The sequence below is a fragment of the Manacus vitellinus genome, unplaced genomic scaffold, assembly GCF_001715985.3.
Source record: "Manacus vitellinus isolate BGI_N305 unplaced genomic scaffold, ASM171598v3 scaffold_14_pilon, whole genome shotgun sequence".
NCBI lineage: Eukaryota > Metazoa > Chordata > Aves > Passeriformes > Pipridae > Manacus > Manacus vitellinus.
Genome location: NW_021939063.1, coordinates 7,007,423 through 7,032,698, shown reverse-complemented (window position 1 = coordinate 7,032,698; position 25,276 = coordinate 7,007,423). Strand labels below are relative to the sequence as shown.

Sequence of the window (25,276 nt, the reverse complement as noted above, 5' to 3'; positions counted from 1 at the left end):
GGAGTGTGTGAGAAGCGTTAACAGCTGCTTCTTCACCGCTTTGCAGCTGAGCTTTCGGGAAGGATGTGCTGCAGGTCACAGCAAACGCATCCTCCCAAGTGCTTCACTGAAGCCCTGAATTTCCCCTCTCTGTGCCATCTGGCTGGTGCACAAGAGCAAAATGTTTGGTTTTTCTTTCTCTGCAACCCCTGAAATATCTGAACATGTGAGCTCACCTCTGTGGGCAAAGGGAGAGCTGCCTGCATGCTCACGAGCAAGTGCTCAGCCAAGTGGCAAAGGGGATTGGGGAGAGCAGCAAGGTGCTTCCCAGCCCACCCGGCTGGGGGACAGCATATCCCCCTGAATAAAGTGTATTTTAAACCACTGTTCTAGAAACACAGATGGACCCTCATGAGTTATTTCTTTCTGTCTGAGAACACCTATCTGCGGGGTTGATTTAAAAAGGCAAACAGAAACAATAATGATGCCTAATGATCAAGCACCTTTTCTGACAGTGATCTTTTGGCAAGCCTGGATGGGAAAAATCTGTGTTGAAGAACCAGGCTGTTCACAGGAAAATGAGATTTAAAGGAAAAAAAGCATGCGTTACATTAGGCCAGGGAAGGCTTTCACCACTAGCTGCCACAGCTCCTGAGGTACCCTCTGATAATTAATTCTCCCCTCTCTGACTACAGAAAGGGATAAACAGTGGTTTGACCAAACAAATCACTGTGCCACCTCCTTGGTGGGATGGGAGAGGGGTACAAGAGGCTGGAGCAGACCCCAGCCACAGGCAGTCCTGCCCGCAGCCCCACAGTGTCTTAAAGCAACAGCTCTTGCCAGAAACAACCCCCCAGGCAGAGGTTTGCCCCGCTGCCCTCTGGCACCGCTGGCACGTACCGATGTGCTGGGCGCAGGTGTCGCAGTACTCAGCGTAGAGGGACTCGAAGCAGCTGCAGCAGTAGGGCCTGCCATCCTTCATGATGTACCGCTGCCCCCCCAGCACCGTCTCACACTCAAAGCAGCAGAAGTGCTTCATGTGCCAGTGCCGCCCTTCAGCCTCTGTGCACTCGTCAGCAAAAATGATCTGGGGGGAAAACACAAACGTGGAGCAGAGTTGGTCAGAAAGGGGTCCTGGGACACAGACAGCAACCTTTGTGCCTCTGGCCTGTGCGTGGCAGCTACTCCCATTTGTTCATACAACCTCCAAGTTTTACAGCTAGCCACCCCAGTCCAGCGTGAGAAATTCCCATGGTTTGGCTTGTGGCAGGGGCATCCATCCTTTCATAGGAAAATCCATTAAAATGCAAATACCTCAGGAGCAAGTTATTGCCCGGACTGCAAAGCGTTAAGGCAGAGCTGCAGTAACGTGCTCGAAGCTCATCCATCAGCTGACAGGGTCGATCAGGGTAATAAACACGCTTATACACAACCTATCGATCTGGTGGACTTCTGAAGAACAGAGCAGCCACTTACTGGAACACATTTAGCCATCTCTGAAACAGGGACCTGAGCACAAAGGATGAGCAAAAGCACAAGGAGAAGTGGCATCTCCATGGGGGAGAGAGAAGACAGAGCTACCTGGCTCCTCACAGTTGCCAGTACCCTACCCTGTGTGCTTATCAAGGTGATTGCAGTCATTATACCAGTGGGGAAACTGAGGCACAGAACACTGTTAAGGGTGAGCTGGTGAAGCAGCCATTTAAAATATTTTCAGCAGATGCTTTCTTGCTGTCTCTGTTTCGCATCCCCATTCCATCTCAACTCCCAAGCCAAGTCAAGGGACCAAGAAGCCCTGGCTCTGCTCCCTGGTTCTCTGCCCTGTCACAAGGCACACTAAAACCTTTTCACCTGCAGATCCTCTTAGCCCTGAATTACCCTTTCTCACAATTAGCATTGGATGTTTCAGTAGAAGAAAAGCGTGTTAAAGAAGGAGTCGAATGAAAGACTTAAACAAGAATTTGCAGGGATAAAAAGTACGTGAAAAAAAATTACCCAGCCTAAGCCACAAAGAAATAGGGCCAATCGAATGGTTAGAGGTTGTTTTTCACTGGTAATGCTACAAATTTAATTGGATACATACGTCAATGCTCTTCAGATATGAAGTGCATATAGCCTTGGCTATTTACTATTACACGCTTGCAAAGATAGGACGTGGTATTTTATAGTACAGATGGTTTTCCACACTATGGTTTTTGTAACTTTAAAAACCAGAACAATTTCCTTCACCAGCCTTTTAAACAGAGATTGACACTTGAGAAATGCTCAGAGACGACTCTGTATGGTTTTCTATATCAGTTTTGTATTCCATTTGTTCAGCTTCCTATAGCCTGTTAATCGCCTCTCTTAAAGCCTATTTCAGCTTAGTGTGTATGCTCAGACACGACTGACTGTAGGAAACACAGCACTCATCCCATCAGAGGCTTCTTCTGGGAAAATAGAGGAGAAAGGAGGACCACCATACCCACCTGGGCTAAAATCACAGCATGGGGGCTGTGCTCCTACTGGAAACAGAGAACCCCCCCAGCTCCCTGCGTGTAGACAAGGACCTATCTCTGAACAGTCCTAGGCATACTGCAACAAAGAATACCCAAAACCTCAGGAAAAGCTTGGCTGAACCTTTGGCAAAGCCAAGCCATCATATTTTGTGTGCATGCCTCCATGCAGAGGTCAAGATGGATGGAGAGGAAAATGCCACCCAGGGAGCAAGGGGAACCCTCTTGCACCACCCCCACAGGCAGCAGCATCAGCGGCAGATGCTGGGGTGAGCTGGCTCTTACCTCGTCGCACGCGGCACAGCGGGGCTTGAGGCACTCGGCGTGGTGCCTGCCACAGTAGATCTTCCCATCTTGGTAGAAGTAGATCAGGTCAACCAGTAGCTCATTGCAGACGCTGCAGATGAAGCAGGGAGGGTGCCAGCAAACGCCGTGTCCCGCTCGCGAGGCGAAGACGGCCATGTCCCCGCCGTTGATCTGGCCGCCGCACTGTCAGAAAAGCTGGTGACTAACGGGGGGTGTGGGTGAACCCACTGCCACCCATCACCAACCAGTTGCTCTCACAACCACCCCCTGCAGAGTGCCAGGAGCTGAAGTGACTACTCCACATCAAATATTGCAGGGTGCTCTTGAAACACGTCCTGACAGACCCCAGTGCTCGTACCTGGTGGGGTCATGAGCAGGCGCTTCTCCCGTGAGCTTCATAAAATCATAGAATGGTTTGGGCTGGAAGGGATCTTAAAGATCATCTAGTTCCAACCTCTCCTGCCATGGGCAAGGACACCTTCCACTAGACCAGGACCAAGCCCTGTCCAATCTGGCCTTGAATACTTCCAGGGACAGGGGAGTCACAGCTTCTCTGGGTAACCTGTGCCAGGGTCTCACCACCCTCACAGTAAAGAATTTCTTTCTAATATTTAATCTAAACCTACCCTCTGTTAGTTTAAAGCCATTCTCCCTGTGATAGGGAAAGTCTCTCTCTAGCTCTCTTGTAGCCCCTTTAGGTACTGGAAAGGGCTCTAAGGTCTCCCTGGAGCCTTCTATTCTCCAGACTGAACAAGCCCAAGTCTCTCAGCCTGCCTTCACAGGAGAGGTGCTTCACTGATTCAAGTGCCAGTTCATCAGCTGCTACCCACCTGCTCACAGATGGCTCCTGTCATAGTTACAGGGAACGGCCGAACATTGCCTCTTCCTAAATTTTCCCTCTTCCTTTGGTTGCTGAAGAGTTTGAGCTCCCTCTTCTCCTCCTCATCCAATGAATTGCAATAGCGGACCTAAAAAACACAAGTGATGCTCAGTGTTAGGAGTGTTCCTGGCTCCCCAGACAGCGAGCTGCAGTCCCACAGGCCCTGCAAACCTCTGCATGGGGACTATGCAAACTCTGCCCTTGGCTCAGGGGACACTGGAGAAATGCAGGTGTCTGGGCTTCAGTCATCTGGGGTTTGGTCGGAATTTCAAGAGGCTGAGATGAGAAGAAAGGGTAAGAGAAAGGTTGCTCTTTGGTTGCTCAGTTTGCAGAAAAGTCTTAGAAGTTAGATTCTCAGAGTCCTACCCAGACCAGCAATTGGAGTGATGGTTTTCCTGCTTTCTCCACCAGATTCCTATAGCAGAGGTCTTCAAAACATTTCACTGGCATTTCCAGAGCACAGCCCCTTTTCCCTGTGCAAATGACGGAGTTTCAGTGATTTGTGAACTATTTTTCCAGCACAGGGTCAAGTCTGTACATTTCCAAAATCTTTGCATTGGAAGGCAATAAGGAAATAAGTAAAATAAAATGATACAGTGAATGATGCCATCTCCCCAAAGCTTATAAAACTCTGAGGTTTTCTGGGCTATTTTCATCCTGCAGGCTTAGCTCTTGGTTGGTTGCACCTCAGTGGAGAGTACGAGTGGAGAGTCAAGGCAGCCACGTGTAGTACCAATGCCCGATCCAGTCTCCATTATGCAGGAGAGCAGATTCATGGAGCTGAGCAGGGTTATTCATGTGAGCAACCAACACACCTTGAGTGTTCAAAGGAGCAAAATCGAGCACGAGGGGAACTTGGATGCAAAATCTGCCAATTTACAGAAAATACATGCAGACTTGTGTGTCTAACTTGCAGCAACACGGGCTGGAGTAGCATCATTTGTGCATATTTATTCTCATATTTTTGGCTGTCAGAGGTTGTGGGTTTCAAGCAGATGCCAGGAAAGCAAGCAGGCAGGCAGGTTGGGGCCTGAGGGTGTATAGGAAGAAGCCCCTTCCTGGTGCCTGGAGCTCCCCCTGCGCTGGCAGCGCTGTGCTGTGCCCGTGGCACCCAGCCACGTGCAGGCAAACCTGTTAAAATCTGACCTAGACCAAACAAGTTACCTGCATGCATTTTCCAGAGCGGCTTCTTCAGAAAGCAGCATGAAAACGATTCTTTTTGTTTACACAGGGAAATTTTGCGGGTTACCAGAAGCCAGCGTTCTCACTGGTGAGATCAGGATGTCAAAAGACCAGACCCTTTTTGCTGCCTCACATCGTTCTTGTAAGACGTAAGAGTGTTTATTTGCTCTGACTGGTCTTGACTCAACCTCTGGCTTGCCAGGCTCTCCCAGCTCATGAGGCTCAGCCCAAGTGAAGCCCCTCCTTGGCACACTCACTCCCACTCCCAAGGTGAGTTGGAAGCAGCACCTGGGAAAAGGCTTTTACAACTTTGTATCTGTCTCTAGATGATCTCAACAGCATTACAAGCCACTTTTAATGGGGCTTTGGCCTCCAAGGGCTGATAAAATGCTTTTATTTCAGAGAACTGCAGAACTGATGAAAAATTTTTAACTTCAGAAACAAACAACTCTCCACCTCCAACACAACCAAAGCAGGGAGCAAACACAGCCACTTAAATAGCAACATGATCAAACTTCAAGTAAATCCCCCCAAGAAAAAAAAGGAGTTGAGAAAGGATGACCCACGCTTCCCCCACAAGCAACCCCAGGAGGTGCATCCACTCTCCGCCCGCAGCCCTGCTGATGTCCGAGGACACGTTTTGGACACTGACCTCATTGTCATGCGGTGGCAGCTGATGCAGAAGTTGCTTTATGCGAGACTTTTCTCCCGGGCTGTTGACGTAGGGGACCTTGTCCTCGGGCAGGCAGCTGTAGTACTGGTGCACCTACGGAGCAAGAGAGGGGACTGCAGAGGGGTTCCCCGGCCAAGCCCATGCCCCCAAGCCCAGCCAGCAGCCAACCCCCCGAGCCAGTGGGCGCTGGGTCTTCCCAAAGATTTTGAGCATGGAAAGGCAGCCAGGAGCTGCTCTGGGTTTGCTGCCTTTTTCTCCTCGGAGGTAGAGGGGTGGCAGCCCCGGTGAGGCGGCAGGCGCGTTACCGTTTGCTCGGTCAGCCTCCATAGCGTGAGCATGTTGCGCCGGCTGCGGGGATGTGTCGGCACCTGCCTCGGCTGGGGAGGTTAAAAAGGCTGCGCCCCGGCAGCCTCCGAGTTGCCGGCTATCTCAGCCTCCACCTCCATCAAAACCCTCCGGGCTTTTTTCTGCAGCAATTTGTGGAAGTCAACAGCAGATAAAAATCTGTTGGAAGGCTTAGTTTTTCTCTTTTGTCTCAGAGCGTATAATTAAAATCAGCTATTAAAAAGGCTGGAGGACGGCGTGCCCGGCGCTGGGAGCGCAGTGCAGCCCGGAGAGGAAGCACACCCTGAACCCCAGCGTCTCTCCTCCGACTGCCACACCTGGGACGTGCACTGAAGGGCCGGGCCAGCACCGGGAGGGGACTCACTGGCTGATCTGCGCTGAAATGGCCACAGTGAAGCTGAACGGCTTGGGAAGAACCAGGAGAAGCAAGAGGTAAGGGAGAGCTCGGCTGGGATTGGAATTCTCTGCAGACCCAGATGCCTCTGGATGCTTGGGCAGGAGGAGAAGGCTGGCTAGCTTCCTTAAATCTGCTCTTGGCTACAGAGATGCAGGCTGTTTTGCCAGCACACACAGCTTTCTGCCTTTGCCGCGGTGGGATTAGACCCGAGATGCTCCCTGAGCTCTCAGCAATTCATTTTGGAGTGGCTGCACCGCCTGCAGCTTTCACAGGGCTTTTCCCAAATGACACTTCCTTCGCAGCAGCTTCTGATCAGCTTTTTCCCTCGCTGTATGTTTTGGACTTTGGCCTAGAAAGCACCACCTGTGCTGGCTCTCCCCAGAGAAGCCCTCTCTGCCCACACAACCCCACAGCATCTGTGGATGACAAGCTGCCGTGGGTCACTGGGAGGCGTGGGGACACCAGGGTCAGGTCACACAGGGGTGGCTGGCAAGAGAGCTCGCCTGTAGGCTCATAAGCTGACAGAGGTGGCTCATAAACATACTTACCTTCCACAGGAAGAAATACTCTTTTATTCCAGAATAAATATCCAAACCTGTCTTTATTCAGGAATAATTGCTTTGCATTCACCTCACTCCCTGCTCTCATTTAGAGCTACCTGCAAGCAGAGTTGCTCCAGTGCTTTTCTCAATTTATGTTCCTCCCCAAACTGATGTCACCATCCACCTTTCCCCATCATCATGTTTTCCAGAAAGGGAGATTTTTAGCAGATTTCCACCCGTAACTCTGCAGTGCTGATGACAAGGGAACGGCTTGTATCATGAAGCTGAAGAATATGCTGAGCATATGCCACTGCAAAACCCTAAATTTGTTTTGCTAAGGCACAGCAGAAACAGACCCACCAGCTATGGAAACTGTCAAAGAAAGAATGGCTGCGAAGTATTTTGTTATGTTAAAAAGAAAACAAACTACGTACATTGGAATACTTACTTTGCATTTATAGAGCATCCTTCATCCAAGGACATCAAAGCACACTGAAAACGCTTAAATTCTTATGATGTGCTACACAAGGTGGCAAATATACACACTGGAAAGGACTAATTGCAGCATCACAATGTTAAATGAGCGCCGTGAGTTTATGCAGCAAGCCTGTAGCAGAGTTTGCAGTTGAAAATCTCCAGTGATGTCCCAGATGCCATTATCCTTTACTGGGCTGCCAGGTTTCCTTGCTGCCTGCCCGGCCGGCACACACTCCTGCTGGCTTCTCCTGCCAAACTCCCCACGTGCAAACAGGCTGCTCGCTGTGCACTGTGCTCACATTGGTTAGTTTGTGTTTTTATTTCTTGCAATGAAATTTTTTTGCCCACTGAGTCCTTGAAGTTGAAGGAGACCATAAATTATTTTTTTTTTTGAAGAGCCGCCAAATTCCTAAAGCAACGAGCCCTAAGACGCTCACCCTGGGCAAAAAGTAAGGATTGGGGGTTCTTTCTTCTTCCTTCAGCAGCCTGGGTGCTGCCTTCCCAGAGCCCAGTACAGCAGGATGTATGTGCCCAGCTCCGCTCCTGCTTCCGGTGGGAAGTTTTCCATTCAGTCTCAGCAGGTCCGCAGGAACTGGTTCCCATCAGACCAGCAACATAGCTCGGCAGGGATGGGCAATTTGGTTTGAGAAGCAAAACAAAATAAATATAACAGGTTCAAACCTGTGTTCTGTTGCCTGAAATAACCTGAAAGGGTTTGCTCTGGATCCGCGTCAGCCAGGGGGACCTTCCGCGGGGGTGCCCATGGACAGGATGGAATGGAGACAGCTGCCACTCTTTGCCCAGCGCCTGCGGGACATCTCATGAGGAGGAAATCCTTATGCCTGTCAATGGCTTCCTCCAGCCACCATCCTTCCTGGGGCTGCACAGATCCTTTCACCTGGGGCATTGCTCCTATCCCAAGAGATCCACCCAGAGTGCAGATGAAGAGCAAAAGGACACCCCTTGCCCAGGCTGACGTTAAGCCACGCTTGTTCAAATAATACTCTCCCATCCATCACCCGTTCCCACGGCATGCACCCAGCTCCCTGGCTGGGAGAGCCAAGGCTGGGAGGGACAGTGCCACAGGCTGCCAGCATCCCTGCCTCTGTGCTCAGCCGGCTGCATTTCTGACCCGCCAAGTGAGCATCTGGCTCGAGAATAAGGAAAATAAAAGAAGGAAAAGGGGATTCTCAGATCAGTCTGGTTTTTCAGGGAAAAGGCATGCAGAAAATGTTAACTTGCTGGAAAATGAAAACTGCTCAGTCTGCACTTTGCTTTTGTACAAAAGGTCACTGTTTTACGTTACAGTAACTCCTCCTCCGTCCGGCTCTGGTTTGGAGCACGCACAAGCCTTGTGGCTGGGGAGCCCTGCAGGGCCAGGGCCAGACCCCCCATGCACCGGTGGACGGCTCCTCACTGCCCTTACACGCTCTGCAACATGAGCTGCACCCAGACAAGGACAACAGCGAGGGGCAATGACCTCGGATGGATAACATTTCCTTTTTAAATCGTGCAGTATCTGTAACTGTTTTATTATTAAATACTTCTGCCATATAACACCGCAGCTCTACACACTCCCACTGCCCCTCGCAACAGATCTGCTCTGCCCAAGATTAACCAAACAAGCATCATTAACACACAGGAGCCACTCGTGGTGCCAGACTAGGTTCATCCTCCGTTTCTCCATTTGCCCGACTTCTCTCTGACCTCCACTCACATCTGGATGAGAGAAACTGCAGAGGAATCTGGAATACAAGCCTGACAGAGCTCAAGAAGCATTTGGACAATACTCTCAGGCACACCATGTGACTACTGGGGATGGTCCTGTGCAGGGCTGAGAGTTGGACTCGATGCTCCTTGTGGGTCCCTTCCAATTCAGCATATTCTGTGATTCTGTGAGTTAAAATAAGGCCTCAGACAACACTGGGAGGCCACAGATGACAGGGGGATGGGCTGGACAGTGTGCTGGACACCAGGCCAGCTGTGGGTGCTGAGTGCCATGGCACACTGGCCAGCTGGGCAAGCCCCATCCTGCCCCAGGGAGATCTCCCAGGCACTCGGACAGGCTCTGGGTCGCCAGAACTCAGCACAGCAGATATCCATCTTCCCAGGGTGTTATTATCACCTTCAAAAGGGAAACGTCCAAACACCAAGTTTTGTTAACAAAAACTGATACGCATTTCGGAAATTAACAGCTGCTTGAAGCAAAAAGGGGAAGGGGGCATGGGACAGGAGAGGGATATAGAAATTAAAACAGAAAGAAACCAGGAGAAAGGAAAGAACATAATGTAAAATGAGGGTTAGAAAAAGCCTTTTAAGTGGAGCCAACTTTATTCAAAGGCACTGAGGAAAGTAATTACGTTAGTTTACAAATGCCTTTGTGTTCTGCAGTCTTCCTAGGTTTGGGGTGTGTTTCCAGTTTAACTTTGACTGTTTACAAACCTACCCCGACTGCTAAATAAAGGCAGGACTGCAGTTTGTCCTGACAGTCCCAGAGTGACCAAAGACAAAACCCACATGAGCATGTCTGTGAGCAACGTCTTACACCTCCTAGAAGAAAAAGTTTGCAAACATCCTGTAAATTTAAGCTATTGATGAAGGATCTCTTTGATCAATGAATTAAAGGAGGTGGAGGGGGAATATCATTTTTCTTATGCCACAAATTGCTGTTGGGAAGCAGTGTTTGGTTGTACTCGCCCTGAGTACAACACATCTTCCTAAAGCACCCACCAAACTGGGCTGTTTGGAATGACTGTGCTGCTGGGATGGACTACAAAGGAGCACGAGGTGTCCTGGCACGGGTGCCGACTTGCTCAGCCCTCACAGCTCTGGCACATCCAGCTGGGCAATCCCACCCGGCTTTCATGGAACCAAACAAACTGCAAAACCATCTGCAAGGTTTTTGCAAAGAGCCCTGCAAGGGCAGGACGTGCTGCACTGTGTGCAGTACGGTGTCTGCACACAGATGTCCCCAAAAAGGGGACCTTGGTGCGTCAGCCACTGCTCAGGCACAGCGCAGTAAATCATCACACACAGTGGAGCCTGTTCAAAATACAGGCACACAGCATTGTCTGACATCTACCCATGCCCAGGACAGTATCATTTCCCTTGGGACCATGCTGGGGTACCACAGCCCTGGCAATCCATCCCACACCACCCAGGGATGTAGCACAGCAGCACGGGGAGCTGTCGGCACATTGATGTGCGTGCACTCAGTCGTGGTCCTGTCCCTGGCTCGCTGCGTGCGAGCTCCCACAGGATTTGGCTGCAGAGGGGGAAGGCAGCCAGTGGCTCTGACAAGCCTGTGCTGGCCCAGGCGAGCAGGGCTGCTCCTGTGGCTTGCCTGCTCCTCCCCAGTGCCAGTTTTGGAACAACACATATCAGGCATTAATGATCTTTTACACTGAGCACTTAAAATTGACAGAGAAACAAATCTGATGCTTTAGTATTTCTCTCATTCCTGCTGGCCTCCCTTAGAAAAGCAAGGGGGAAATATCCCAAACAAGCCACATGCAAATAACCTTCCCAATGTGTCTGCAAAACACTGCAAGTGCTCGTACACGTCAGCTCACACATGAGCTCCACAGATGACAGCATGTGTGAGCCTGGAAAACGGGTTCAGTGTGCTTTGGTCTGAATCCGGCACGTCCTCCTTTTCAAGGTCATTAGGATACAAAGCACTTATTTATTTCTTGAAGCAAAACAATCCTTACAGCAAGGCCAGATGCTCTGAAACAGAGAGGAGAGTGGGAACTGCTGGCTAAGTCTGCCAAGAGCGGGGATACAGCCAGGCACGCACCCCAGAGGGACCCGGAGTGCCCCTCGAGACCCTGAAATCCCAGTTGGGAGAAGACCTGTATCACCCCCAGATCCATGAGCCTGCCCGTGTGCCGGCACACGGCGGCGGGAGGCAGATGCAATCCCTGGCGCCGGGCAGTCCGGCATCCCGCAATGTTGGGTTTGCTCTTGGAAACCCGCTCCTAAGGCAGAGGGACAAAGGCAGGGAACAAAGGAAAAATAATTTTTCTAAGTGCTATTTTTTCTGGCACGCTCTGCAGCTCTCTGCACGCTCCTCTCCCAGGGCTAACGGCAGCCGAGGCGTCTGAGTGTTGCTGCTCCCCAGTTGAGAATGACATCCATTCCTGCCAAGCCTTTGGAGCAGCTTTTGGTCTGTAAGAGATCCCGCGGAAACATTGCTTCCTGCTGGCATCAAAGAGGAACATTTGAATGAAGGCCGTACATCCACACGTTTTAGACTTGCGAAAGTGTATGACATGATTTTTCTTTTTTAAGCAGAAATTGAATTTGGATTAAAAGGAGCCAGATCACTCCTTTCAATAGCATCCAAGAGCGGTCTGTGCTGCGAAGTCCTGACCGGCAGAGTCATTCTTCCAAGGCTCAGGGTCCCCTGGAGCATCAGGAGTGATAATGATCATCTGCTGCATTGATCATTGTTGATCATTCCCCTGTGTATCACACTTAAAATGCTCTTGGATTTCTAAGGCACAGGATAGCTCACTAGCATAATGCTGCAACATGGAAAAGCTGTAATTGCATGGTGGAATAAAGCTCCAGGACAAGTTTATATCGTGCAGTTCAGGGCTTTTCAGTTTCCTTTTTCCACTCCCTTCTCCCCTGCCTCTCACCTCTGCTGACCACCACACAGCTGCTTCAAATTTCAGAACTGAGCAAACCATGTCAGGTAAGTGGTTTGACTTCTGTGGCCCACCAAAAGCAGTTGACTCCCTCCCTCATAATAAGATTATTCAAGGATTAAGTAATTTTAACAGCTTCCATGGGTTCACCATGATCAGGCCAACACCCCAGGATACAGAAATGGAGCAAAAGCCCAGACACATGGTTCTGTCATGTTTTCTTTTGCAGCATGGATGTACTCACACTCCTCCATTCACTCTGCTCCAGGGCAGAAGGAATAGCTCTAGGATCTCCTAACCCGCCCCAGCCGCCCCCAAGTCACGCAGCAATGGCATCACACATGGAAAAAGCATTCCATGTGCGGGACTGCTGCTCCATCCAGCAGCTGGGAAGCATTCGGTACAGTCTGATGCCTGGAGGCTGGATTTAGACAGCTCCAGCCTTGAAATAAGAGCCGCTAACTGCCAGGCTATTTAGATACCGAGAGAGTTCACTGAGAAGGTGATGGACTTACCGCTACCTCAAAGTGAAACTGGAGAGCTTTTAAAATTGTGCTGAAATGCGGCTTTTGGTTTAAAATACTCCAGTGTGCACGTGTGTTAGGGGGCAAAATGAGAGGCAGCTGCAGCTCCTGGGACTGGGGTTCATGAGTTACAGCTTCTCCTCAGCACACTCGGCTTCCCATCCACCCTGCCCTGCCAGGAAGGGAGAGCTCTTCATGGAGCTTTTGTCCTTCCTCTACCAGATTATAAATTAGCTTCTCTGCTCCCACTACTATATATGTTTGGGGCACAGGATTGCTTTGGTCTCTCTTACTCCTTCCTTGTTGCATGCAAGACTTTAGTCTCTTGAGGAGTGAAACAGTTTGCTGAACTGAGAAGTCTCAAGAAAGGACAAGAAAGTACAATGCACTTGACCATGACCCACAGGCACAAATGAGACACATGTCCCCCTAGAGATGCCTGGCCCAGATAATGTATTTTCTACCACACCAGGGTGGTGAAAATGGGTATCTTTAGGTAAGGTGTAAATGCACATTCAGTGTAGGTTCACCTCCACTCTCCTTTCCTCACTGCGTGACCTGAACAGCAACTGATGAAACTTGGAGGTTTTATAACTCAGGCCCTTGCTGCAGGTCTTGCAAAAGACCCAGAAGAGGAATTAACATGTATGTCAGCCCCTGAATAAACTCCCTGTGACAGTTACAAGTTTCACACCACTGCAAAGCTCTTGAGGTCCAAGCTCTAACAGCTGCCTTAGAGGAAAATCATCCCCTGAACCTTCACGCTGCTGATTTTAGTTCAGATGAGATTTTCATAACTTTTTAAGGGCCTCAACCAGAGCAACTGTACTGACAAGAGGGATGTAAGGGCACATGCAAAAGGGTCTCAAATGTTGGCAAGCTGGAGCCATACAGAAAGCTGCACCACAGCTTAAGTAGAGCTCCATCTTTTGTTTAATTGGAAATCTCTGCCCATAACCAGCTGCTCCTATTACTGAGACACAATAAAGATAGAAATCCTCAAAAATCCCTTGTATTCAGAAATTCAAGCTGGCATGTTATAACCCCTTTGGATTTCTCCAAACCACAGGCCCAAGGAATTCAAGGCTGCACATTCACATGTATTTACACATGCCTTCCTTGCCTAAAAATGTGAAAAACACATCACAAAAGGACTTATTTTTAAGCATCTGCCCTCAAAACTTATGTCAGTCCAGGGAGAATCAGCTGTCAGACTGCCAGCCCCAGCAGACAAACTGGCTCCTGAAGTTGCCTCCCCTGACTTTGCAGCCAGGCTCAGTCTGGGATCTTGCTTTGCTGAGGACACATTTCTATCAGTGTCTGCCCATTTCAAGACTCTCACAGTTATTTCTTTATCCAACCACTGAACTGCAGGCAGAGAGAAAGAGTATTTCTCAAAGCCTCTGTCCAGAGCTTCTGTACAGCCACCTCTGCCATTCCTTATCTTCCACAAGAGAAGTCCCTCTTCTGCCATACGACAACTTCTCATTGAGGTCCAATCCAAGTGGGATTAGACCCCACAGGAGCTTCCTGGCCATCCTGTGTAGTCGATTGCTACTACAAGAAACCATATTTTCTAATCACTTTGTAATTTATGGAGCTCAGTCTCGGGTTTTTACCCATCGCTCTCCCTGTTGGCAGGTTGCCGCTGAGCCTTACACCTCTGATGGTTTGAAATCTCTTCCAATTTCCTGCCTGAATGCATTTGGAGCCCATTTATATCTATTTTCTTGTGCCAAAGTTGGAGCTTGAGTAACTGCTCTTCCTCCTTTAATGCACAGGGAGTGATCATAATCCTTCAATTTGTTAGGCTGGACAAAACAAGCTCTTTTAGTCTCCTCAACAAAATAGTACTTCCAGTGTCCTTCCAGTTTATATCCCTCTTCTTGAGCAGCAATGGCATATGTTTGAGCTGCTTTTCCAGATGAATTTTTATCCTACCTTAATGCAGTGGTATTATAATTTTTTTATATTGCTATCTTAATCCCTATGTTATGAACATATTTAGAAATATATAATATATATGGCTTTTGAGTAAAGGACTTTGTAATCTTACACACTGATGACTCATAATATAAGGGACAACTTCCAGCTCCACTCCTCATTGCAATGTCTGGATCAATATCTGTGAACACTGGACCAATGCTTTTTTTTCTCTTCAGTAGTGGGCACTGAGTAACCAACAAAATTTTGACTAGTTGACAGGTACCACAGACCAGCTGATGCCTGAATTAGTATCCAGGAATCCAGTGAAACCTTATAGATTTGAGTCAATTCCCCTCTAGATGACACTTAATAATTTAAGCTTTGGATTGAAGGGACTCTCCAAATTCTGAAATGACCTGTGGATACTGCCAAAAACCGATGTCATGTTAGCAGGCCAACTCCTTCCTGCTGAAATCCTGTAAATTGCTGCGTTGAGTGAGATGTGAACACTGTCTCCCAAGAATAGTGAGGTAGGAAGGCTGTCGTCCAAGTATAATAAGAAAACTGCATTAGTCTTTCAGGGGAACACTTACCTCCCCAGTTCATATGCTGTGTAGAGGTTTTAATAAAGTAGAATATTGCAGAAAAAGTTGTTTCATTTCATCTGTTTCACGTCAAAAAAATACGACAGCGAAACAGCAGAAGGCAGAATTCTCTGCCTGCAAATCTGTATTTTCAGCCCAGACTGACATCAGCGTCCTCAGCCAGAGTGGAGCCCACCAGCTGCTCCATGGCAGACATAACATTGCAGGGGCTCCACATCACGTGCACACACCTGACTCACTGACCAAAAAGCCACAGGTCTGTCTGCAGCCTTGCACAGCTCCAGAGAGTCACTGCAGAGGTATCTCCTACCCCTCAGGAGGCAAATGACCCTTCCTGCACACTGGGACACTCCCAGCCCTGTGATACCCCAGCCACATGATAACTCCTGGAGAAATTCTGTATTCCTGGAAGTGCTGAAGGCCAGGTTGGATGTGGCTTTGAGCAACCTGATCTAGTGGGTGGCATCCCTGCTCATGGCAGGGAGGGTTGGAACCAGATGATCCTTTAAAGGTCCTTTCCAACCCAAACCATTCTACGATTCTATGAAATTCAGGGTGCTGCTCTTCACCAAGGGGCAAATCCCAGCCCTGCAGTGTGGCTCTTGCATAGCCCAGAGAAGTCACACCTCGCTTTTGTCTCCTTAGTGGCTCATCTCACATATGAAAACTCATGGAAGGGCTGGTGAATGAGCTCTGCTGGAAGGATTTCAGTGCCTGTCTCTGGCTCCGCTTACGGCTGCTCTTCATCTCCATGGTGATTAGAGACAGGCCTGAAGTGGCAAATCTGCTAAGAGGCCCAGTAATGCAGACCGAGGAGCATAATGAGAAAACGAGTGTTCGTACTGAGGAGCACTGTGACTTCTGCAAGAAATAGATGCTGGAAGAACCTAAAAGTACATTAACCTGGGTAATGCATGAGATGTCAGTAGCTACTGATAGAGCTAATGGATTTCTATTTTCTCTTGAGCATCCCAAACTCCCTGATAGCACAGGAGTTCTTAAAGAGCACCTGAAGTATCAAAGAAGCACACAGGTCTTCTGGAATATGTCACCACCATGCTCAAAGTGGGTTTCAATCGCTGTCCATGCCATGCTGTACTTATTAGACACCATATCTACCTGGTCAGGTGCCACCTGTCACTAAATACCTGTATTTCCACTCAAAACAACAGGAGCATGGGCCAGCTTGGGCTCCAGAAGCCACTGTCACGCCTGGACAGAAAACAGTGTAGAGAGCAGGTGGTACCACCTTGGGTCTGATCCTTCAACAGGACTCCTCAAACTCAACTGGTTCAGGTCCCCACAGCATGAAGGACCAGCAGAGCTAGTTCAGGACCATCTGCACTTGTCCACACACCATGTCTTGTGCCTCCTGGGAGGCACAAAAGGAGCCTCTAACATAAGGAAGGTGACAGAAAACAAGGCTGCTGCCTGATTTGCACGGTTGGATGGCACCAAATGAAACACACGGTGCTGTGGAGTTTCAAGCTAAGGCTGAACGAGGCTTATAAAGACAAGAAAAAAAACCCCCAAACCACCAAACAACTGGATTTTCTCTAATCAGACAGATAATATTTACAGCCTACGGGTAGTGCCAAAATATTTCAGGAAATGCCTAAGCCGGTCTGAATAAAAGCTCATGAAAACACAGTATTTAAGGACAGCAACTACAACAGTAAGAATGAAAGCTTTCCACCCTCTCCCAGCCTCCTTACACAATTTAAAATGATTGCCATAGCAATTATCAAGGCTAAGCTCATTTTGCAATCTCCTCTGCAAATTAAGTTCTGAGTTGAACACATAGAAGACTAGCATAAAAACCAAAGGAATCATGTACACTGGAAGGAATAGAATCAATGCCTGTTCCACACAGACAGCACGCTGAGGTCTAATCCATCCTGCTCAATTCCTGCATCGAGAGACTTGAGCTTTATTTGAGCTACTCCTTCCAGTAAGGCACAAACATCATGCTTAAAAAACCCAAACCACAAAGCCTTTGGCCCATTTTTCAGAGTAATCTACCAGCTTTGACTGTCTGCCCTGCACTTACCGCAGAGCAATCCAGGAGGGCAGAACACAAGCACTGAGTCCCTGGGGAACACTGGAGTCCCATCGTTTTTTTCCCCATGAAACATAAGTAGATATGTCTGTATCTTTTCCCTTGCACAACCACAACAAATCCCACCCTGGAAGTATTTTGTTTCCCCTCTCTCAGTTGCCAATTACATCTACAGATGCAGAAAACCACAGGTCCTTGCAAGGATCACATGTGTATTTTGCTCCATTTGTGCATTCAGACCAGATCTGTCTCTGCGAGTCTCTCTAGTGCACCAGAAACAGCCACATGCCTGCGCCCCTAGAAGAAAAATCAGGAAAACTATTTCCAAAGAACATATTAGAACAATTATTTTCTGGTAACTGGGTGGTGTCATCGTTACCTGCTCGGGCTTCAGGCCGGGCGGGACCCACGCGTACTCCTCCAAGGCACAGCCTGAGTCGTCGTCAGAAGTGGAATTCCTCTGGAAGTCAAACATGAGCTTCGTGACCGTCTTCTCCATCTCCAGAGGCATAACTGTTACGATGTGCTCTTCCTGGGAGCACTTACAGTGAAGGCAAATCTTCCTGCAAGAGGAGGGGAGAGGAAAAAAAGGAGATGCCTCAGTGAGCTGCACTTTAAATAAGAAAGCAAAGCGATTCCTGCCAGTCACTGGCCTGCAGAGACTAAACTCAACCCTTTCTTATGCTCAGGCATTTCCAAATGCAGGATTTGTCTCTTACAGGGAGGAAATAAAAGTCCATACTTGCTGTAACAACACTTGGCAATCCAGCTGAGTCAGGCTGCCCAATGTTTTGGGATATGCAATTGCTTGTCCCTTTACTGCACCACGAGGAGCATTTCCAGGGGCCAGCACAGGCAAGGGCCATGCACACGCCTGGTTCAGGTTGACATGCCAGCTGTAATTGCAGAGTTGTTACTGAATTTAGGACAGCTGAGCACTTCACTAATACGGAAAATGGTTGATTGACTGGGAAGCTGTGAATGACAAGTCCCTTTAGCATGCTGATAGCATAAATTTGCTTATTAAAGTAGCATAAAAATTGATTATAGTCTGAACATATAAAGCTAAATTAAATTAAGGGAGGCTACAAAAACCACAGTCACACTACAATGGAATCTTAACCACCCTGCTCGGCAGCACTTGCTGCAGCTCAGCAGAATAGGGAGGAAAGCACAAGAAGAAATGAAAGAACAGCCCACAGGTTGCAATTGAACAGACATTAGATTAGTTCACTGCAAATATCACTTATTCTTAACACTTCTTTTAAGGGGCTGTTGTTCCTGCAGCTTGTGGTCTGTGAGATTTTCTTCACAGGCTTGAATCTGAGCATTTATCTGCAGGGCTGCAAGGACAACAAAGAATCACAGAATCACAGAATGGTCTGGGTCAGAAGGAACCTTAGAGATCATCTAGATCCAACACTCCCTTCCATGGGCAGAGACACCTTCCACTAGACCAGGGTGCTCAGAGCTCCATCCAGTCTGGACTTGAACACTTACAGGGATGGGGCATCCACAAGTTCTATGGGCAACCTGTGCCAGGGCCTCACCACTCTCACAGTAAAGAACTTCTTCCTAATATCCAATCTAAATCTACTCTGTTTCAGTTTAAATCCATTCCCCCTTGTCCTATCACTACATGCTCTTGTAAAAAGTCCCTCTCCAGCCTTCCTGTAGGCCCCCCTTCAAGTACTAAAAGGCTGATAAGGTACTAATAAGGTCACCCCAGCCTTCTCTTCTCAAGGCTGAACAATCCCAGTTGTCTCAGCCTCTCCTCATAGGACAGGTGTTCCATCCCTCTAATCATCACACCCCTTTGCCAGGGTAACAGCGAAGGACAAACCTGGCTGAAAACATCCCCCGACAAAGAAAAAGAGGTTAAAGGGAATGCTGATAAATTGGCTTCTATTTCTGAAAACTCAATGCTCTTCCACAGGCTGGGTCAATGGTGTCTATTTTAAAGCAACCACACAGGATTCTGAATTAATTTGCACTAATGAAGCGCCACTGACTTCTGAGGAATGAGATAAGATTTCACTTGGGTAGCAGAAGGGAGACATCTCAGAAATAATAAGGTACCACACAAAAAGCAAGGGAAAAGTTAACGCTGCCATTGCAGGTTTCTCTGCTCTAACGTAAAACAAAGGAATTCAGAGGGAAAAAACAGTTAAACCCAGGGGCTGGAATTTTCAAACACCTTTCCTTCTTTTTCACCACTCTGTACAAGCCAGCTAAGCATACCAGCACTCGGATCCAGCTTCAAGTCTAAATTTCCATTTGGCCATTACAGCACAAAAAATGCACTCCAGCAAAAGTCAAGAGGCTCCGTTAAGTCAAGCCAGGGAGATTTGCCAGATTTTCCCATTTCCTGCCTTTCATCAGATCTAAACCACACAGCGACCCCCACACACCCCAGCGTCTGGTTTGCGTCCAGTCGGAGAGTCTTGGCATCGCCTCTGGCTGTTTCCTTAAAAAATAATCAAGGTACCATTTCATGTGAATACTTTAATTAATCAGCTACCGTGGAAGGGCGCTCTGCCTCAGCAAAGCCACTGCTCTCATTGCTGTTTCCACCTCATTTCAGTATATGATTAAGAAGCAGCTCAATAGGTAACAAGATGTTAAAAATAATTCATATCTCCAGAGCCCCAGATTTGGCATTAGAGATAGTTATTCTAATGGAGTTTAGGACTCCTTAGCCAAATTTTAACTTTCAGGACATCGATCACGAGCTCCAAAGGGGGACAAACCCAACAGTCCATGCTTGGATAGTGGCAATGCTGGGAGCATAAGCACTCCTAAGTGGAAAAAGCCAGCGTGCAGGTTTCTGCCTTCTTCCCGTCTAGACACATCCTGTCCAGGAGATGAGAGATGGCAGGAGAGTATCAGAGGTCTTGGCTTTTAATAAACGAGATAAATCAGGACTTGAAATAACAGTGTCAAAAAGTGAATAGGTGAGATGTATGATCAAGTAGACCCCAGAGGTCATTCATTCCCACCACCAGCCCACAGCTCACCCCACATTCAGCCAGGAGCTTCAGAACCGGGTCAGGAAGCTGATTTACCCCACCCTCCCTCCTGCATCCCAGGCAAGGGGGTATTTCTGGTGAGTGGCTTCCCTGGTCAGAAAAACAAAGGATGAAAATGACACAGGTAGCCTGTCTACTCAGCAGTGATGTCCCCAAGCCAGGACAACTTTGCACCATTAAAACTCGATCATTTCCAGACATGGGGTTTCTGTCACCCTCCCTGGGCAAACTGTACAAAATTCAAGATCTTGCCTTTGAGATGTTCAGTTCCCTTCCTTTCCCCTCGTTAAAAGCAGAAGATTAACAGCTTTAATTACAATTTTCTTTACATTAGGATATGTTGTTTCATGGGAACAATACCCAGTGTCCTAGGAGTGTCTTTCCACTTCTATGATCAGGTTTCCATGACTTCTTCACATATGTCTCACTTACTCAACTTTATTTTATCCCCTTCCAGCTCACTATAATTAAAAATAATTCCCTGTAGTAAAAATTTAATATAAAAATGTACATTTCAAATGTGAGATGAAATTGAAAAAAACCCAGTATTTCCCTCCCCACTCGCAGTGGAGCGGCACAAAGTGAGACGATGCACGTGTCAGCACCCAACCACGCGTGCAGTGACCAGAGTGACAATGTGCTGTGGGTGCTGATACCACAGAGGAGAGCTGGTGGGTGTTGGAGAGGAGCAGAGCCTTGGCTGGCAGCCTGCCTGCTCCCATCAGCAACAGCTCATTAGTTATTAACGCGGGATGAGCAACAAAGCCTGGAGATGCTCGGTGTGCCACACACGTTACCACAGACAGGGCTCTGCAGCCCAGGTGGGGTGGCACCTCCTGCAAAGGGAAACCCATTAGCTTGGCTCTGGCCAGACACAAGCCTTACCTCACCACCACCAAAGCTTCAGCAATAGCAACTTCTGCTGCCTGTGCAACCTCACACAACTCGAGAAGAACGTGGGCAGGTGTTCTTTAAGCACAGATAAATTAACGCCAATCACTGTCTGGAAATCCCAGCTTCGTTCTTGTGCTTTTCCATCCTGTTCTCATCCCAGAGAAAGGTCTGCAAGCTTGTCTCAGGGAAGTGACTCAGAAAGATCTCCAACATCAGGGAGGACAAAAGGCTGGAGATATGTCAGACGTGTTACTAAAAGCTGGGGACATCCTGAAGCATCACTTCATTCCAGGAGCTGAGAGCGGGTGAGGAGAAACCAATTAAGTTGTGTTTCCCAACGAAGCAAAGAGAGCTGACAGCACGACTGGCTTTAGGCATGGAGGGTAAATAAAGGAGCTGTTAAGCAGGAAAGAAGGGAGGAAAGAAGAGCAGGAGCCAGCCAACAGCCAGGCTGCTGCGGGAGGCACGGGCTGGGGAGCATCGGCAGGGCTGCTCGGCACGGAGCTGCACACAGAGCTGTCCTGTAGCGGGGCCAGGACGGCGGGAAGCAAATGGGGAGAAAAAGAACATTTCCTGGTGTCAGATTTAGCTGGAAAGGAGCCTGCCTTGAATTGACTTCACATGGTACAAAGCAGCAATGGCTCAAAAACAGACTGAAAAATTTCTTCTCCTCAAGGCCAGCGCTTCATGTGATGAAGTTACAAGATGGATGTGCTTTATTTTGCATTGGCTGCTTTTACGTGCTGCTCTTGGCACAGTGGCCAGTCCTCTCCCAGAGGAGGCTCTAACCCCCATCCCCAGTCATATCCCCACCCACACACTGGTGCAGGGGGACACTGCAAATAGATGCACCATCAGGCCTTTTCTCTCTACGGATGAGAACAGGAAATCTGAAGCAAACAGGACCCAACACATCAATCAGAGAACCTGGCTCCCAAGTCCCTCTCACTTGGGATGCAGAAGCATGCTTCCAGCCTGGGTCCACCCACATACAGCTCTATGTGAACCCAATTGACCCCTGAGGTCTCTGGGATGAGGCAGTCCCTTGTGCGCCGTGGTTAGCAAAGCACAGCCTCTGCCATCTCTGGAGTCTCCCACAGCCCTTTCATCACAGCGATGGCACCAACAATAAGCTAAACCACACTGAAAACACTAATGCTGTGCAAGAGGCTCTGGAGAGAGCTGTGAGCATGACCCCAGCTTTCTGAAGAGAGATAAGGTCTCCCTGCTGTGAAAAACCTGCAGACTCCAAACTGGGAAAGCAGAAACAGAGCTAAAAAGCTGGGGAACAGGGATGGGGGACAGCCTGAAGCCAAGGCAAAGGGGGCCCTTGCAAACAGTGTGTAGCTCCAGTAAAAGAAGTGTGTAAGCTGACTTCTCCCAGTAAATAGCCTGCGTGTTTTGGGGTCTGGGCTGGCACAGGCAGGACAGAACTCCCCAGGGTTGTGAGGGCAGCACAACCCTGCCTGTAGGAAAAGCTCCTTGCTGCAGGGCTCTTTTCTTCCAGCTTGGTGAGTGGGCATGGAGAACCTAGGGCAGCAAACAGCACCAAGGCAAAGCCTGCCCGGGCTGGGACCCGCAGATATTCCGAGGAAGGGCAGCACAAGAGCTCAACCCCTTCCTGACAACAGCAAGAATGAAGGCAGAGTTTAAAATTGTGGCAGAAATGTTAAAATTCCTCTTGGACAAAGGAGGAACTCGGTAAACAGCCCTTATCACCCACCAGCCCTGCTTATCTCTGCTTCTCACTTGTTTCTTCTGGGATGGAAATAAATGGGCTGTATCAGGGAGCAGCTCAGTCTCCAGACAAAGCAAGAAGCAAGAATGCCATGGCCTTGCCGGGCCATGCAATGCTTCTGCTGTGCTCCCTCAGATAGGATTTGCATGCATTTGTGCACACATTAACATGCAAGATCCGGAATCCCTCAAAAAGCAATTGTCAGCTCAGGCTAGGATGGGGTGTGTAAATGTAGATGGGCAATTCCCTTCCCATTTGGCTTAAGACACACAGCAGTCTGATTTCTTTCCAGCCTTGTGCCATCATTCTGATTGCAATGAGGCTTTTGGATCAGCCAGTCAGTAAATCAAAAATCACAAGATTTCTCGGAAAAGGGAGAGGTTGAGGATTTGGGGCAGCTCATGTGACCCCTGAGTCTCCTAACAAGGGCATCTTAATATAATATCCCTGTCTGTTACCTCCTCCCCTCATTTGAGAGCTAATGAGGCATCTTCCCATTCCGAGTGAGCTTCAGCTACACAGACCCATTTCTCCAGACCCCACAGGCAGGGTAAACATTTACCTAAACGGAAAAATTAACATAGTCCTTCACTGCCATAGGCAGAGCCCAGCAGCTTTTCTTCAGTACAGGCACCATCCAGCCACGGCTTCCCCACCAAATCCCTGAACGTCAGCTCCATCAGAGGAGCCTTTGAGCTTTTGTGTTCAAAACAGAGTTTGGGTTGAATTTCTGACTCTTTCTCCAACATCTGTAACACTGTATTTTGAACCAAATTCTCCCAGCAGCCCCCAGTATCTGCTGCCCATGGCCACAGGTCCCACGGACCTCAGTGATAAAGCAGAGTCTCTCTGGACAAAAAAATTTCTGCAGCTTCCCAGCTCTTCCAGTCACTTCAGCTGAAAAAAGCCCCCAACTATCAGTGGGAATGAACTGCAAAGACTTTGTGCTGCCTGGGCTGAAAAGGAAGCTTAGTGAAAGCTTTTACCCACCCAGCTGGGGTGCAGGAGGAGGAGTGAATTAGACACGGGTACCTACAGTAGCAGCAATTCAAAGTCTGAGGATAAGGTGCCCTTGGTGGCCTGCAAGGACAGTCAAGGGAGGCCAACACTGACTTGACACAACAAGCTGTGGGAACAGCTGGCTTGAAAGATCAACATCAGGTAGCAGCAACAGAGCAGGCAGAACAGCAATGCCAGGAAACCAAGGAAGAGAGAAATAATCCAGCAAGCAAACTGGTTGCATCCTACAGATGGAAGTCCCCCCCACACCTATGGCCATAGGGAAGCACGTATAGCCACCCATCTCTGTAAAGATCCACAGTAGGTGGGGAAACACTGAGAGGATGGAGGAGTTGCAAGTCAGATTCTTCTCCACCTTCCCTATCCATCTTCTCTACCCACTCGATTTGCTCAAGGCAACCCAACTTTTCAGTGTTGTTTTATTTTTAGTTCCTCCTTGACCTCTGCAGTGCCAATAGCAGCAGTTGGGAAGGCATCCAGGATGACACTGAAGCTTTTATGACAAACCTCATTTCCACTCTTGGAAAAATTCTCCCCTATGGATGTTGTCCATGCTTGGTCTCAGGCTGGAGACTAATTTTATTTTTAAAACTCATTCTTTACCATTGCAAAAGCTATTCTTGCTTAATTAAGAAAAAGAAAAAAAGAACCATCCGCAGTATTGCCAGTTGCAGGCAAATCAGAGCAAAAGCAGTCTCTGAGAATTTTCCAGTTGCTCTGCCTTCATGATGAATCAGGTCCATCCATTTGAGAAACGGGTGGAACATCTGCCCATGGGTCCCCACTGCCCTGTCACCAAACCACTGCTTTCCCACGGCACAGCCCAGAGCAGCCTCCAGGCTTCTTCCAATTCTGCTGTCTGTGGTCTGAGGCACCACATGGCAGTCAACAACCATCAGCACACCAGAGGTGACCAAGAAATTAGGACAGAACACAACACAATGCACAAACCCCCAAATTCCTCATCTAGCCTGCCTTGGTGCCCTCTTAGGCAAACAAGGAGTCACAGAACCACAGCCCCAAACTGTGGCCAGATCTTGCAGCAACACCCCAGCATGAATTCAAGCACAACCAACCTTTCTAACCTGTGGCTAATTCACAGGGAGGGCTCTGGGGTGCATCACAGGGTGTTTTGGGGAGCCCAGGTGCACCTCAGTGCTCTGCAGTGAACACTGGCCCCTGCTTGGGCTCCAGTTTCTCCTCATGAGCTGGGTAAGAGCCCCAGAGTGTTTTAACACCCTCCTGACCTGAACCACACTGCCAGGCTGCTCCCATGAGCTGCAACCCCTGACACAAACCATGAAAATTCTGATGCATAAAGATGAGATGGTTAAATTAATGGATATTAATAACTCAGCAGCTCTCAGAAGAACTCTCTACTTGGAGCTCTCAGGACATTTTGCAGAAGACTCAGTATTTTTTTTTCATAATAGAGACTAGACAGACGTGGGCTAAGTGCTACACACCCATGTGAGCTGCAGATCAAGCAAGTGGGTAAAAGAAAAGAGGCAAAAGAAGCTGCAGTGAGCCCCAGCCTGTTGCCCAGCCAC

The 25,276-nt window shown here is 48.6% G+C and overlaps 1 protein-coding gene across 1 annotated transcript in view; it reads right to left on the bottom strand.

The window, feature by feature from the left end:
• The window catches only part of PRICKLE2 (prickle planar cell polarity protein 2), a 104,413-nt gene that overhangs the window by 14,552 nt on the left and 64,585 nt on the right, over positions 1-25,276 (bottom strand). The window contains exons 2-6 of the mRNA XM_018068401.2: positions 17,425-17,608; positions 5,495-5,608; positions 3,611-3,748; positions 2,760-2,963; positions 880-1,066 (exon numbers count right to left, since the gene is read on the bottom strand). Of these exons, the coding sequence (XP_017923890.1) occupies positions 880-1,066; positions 2,760-2,963; positions 3,611-3,748; positions 5,495-5,608; positions 17,425-17,556 (775 nt within the window). The 5' untranslated portion in view covers positions 17,557-17,608. The remainder of the gene's footprint in view (positions 1-879; positions 1,067-2,759; positions 2,964-3,610; positions 3,749-5,494; positions 5,609-17,424; positions 17,609-25,276) is intronic.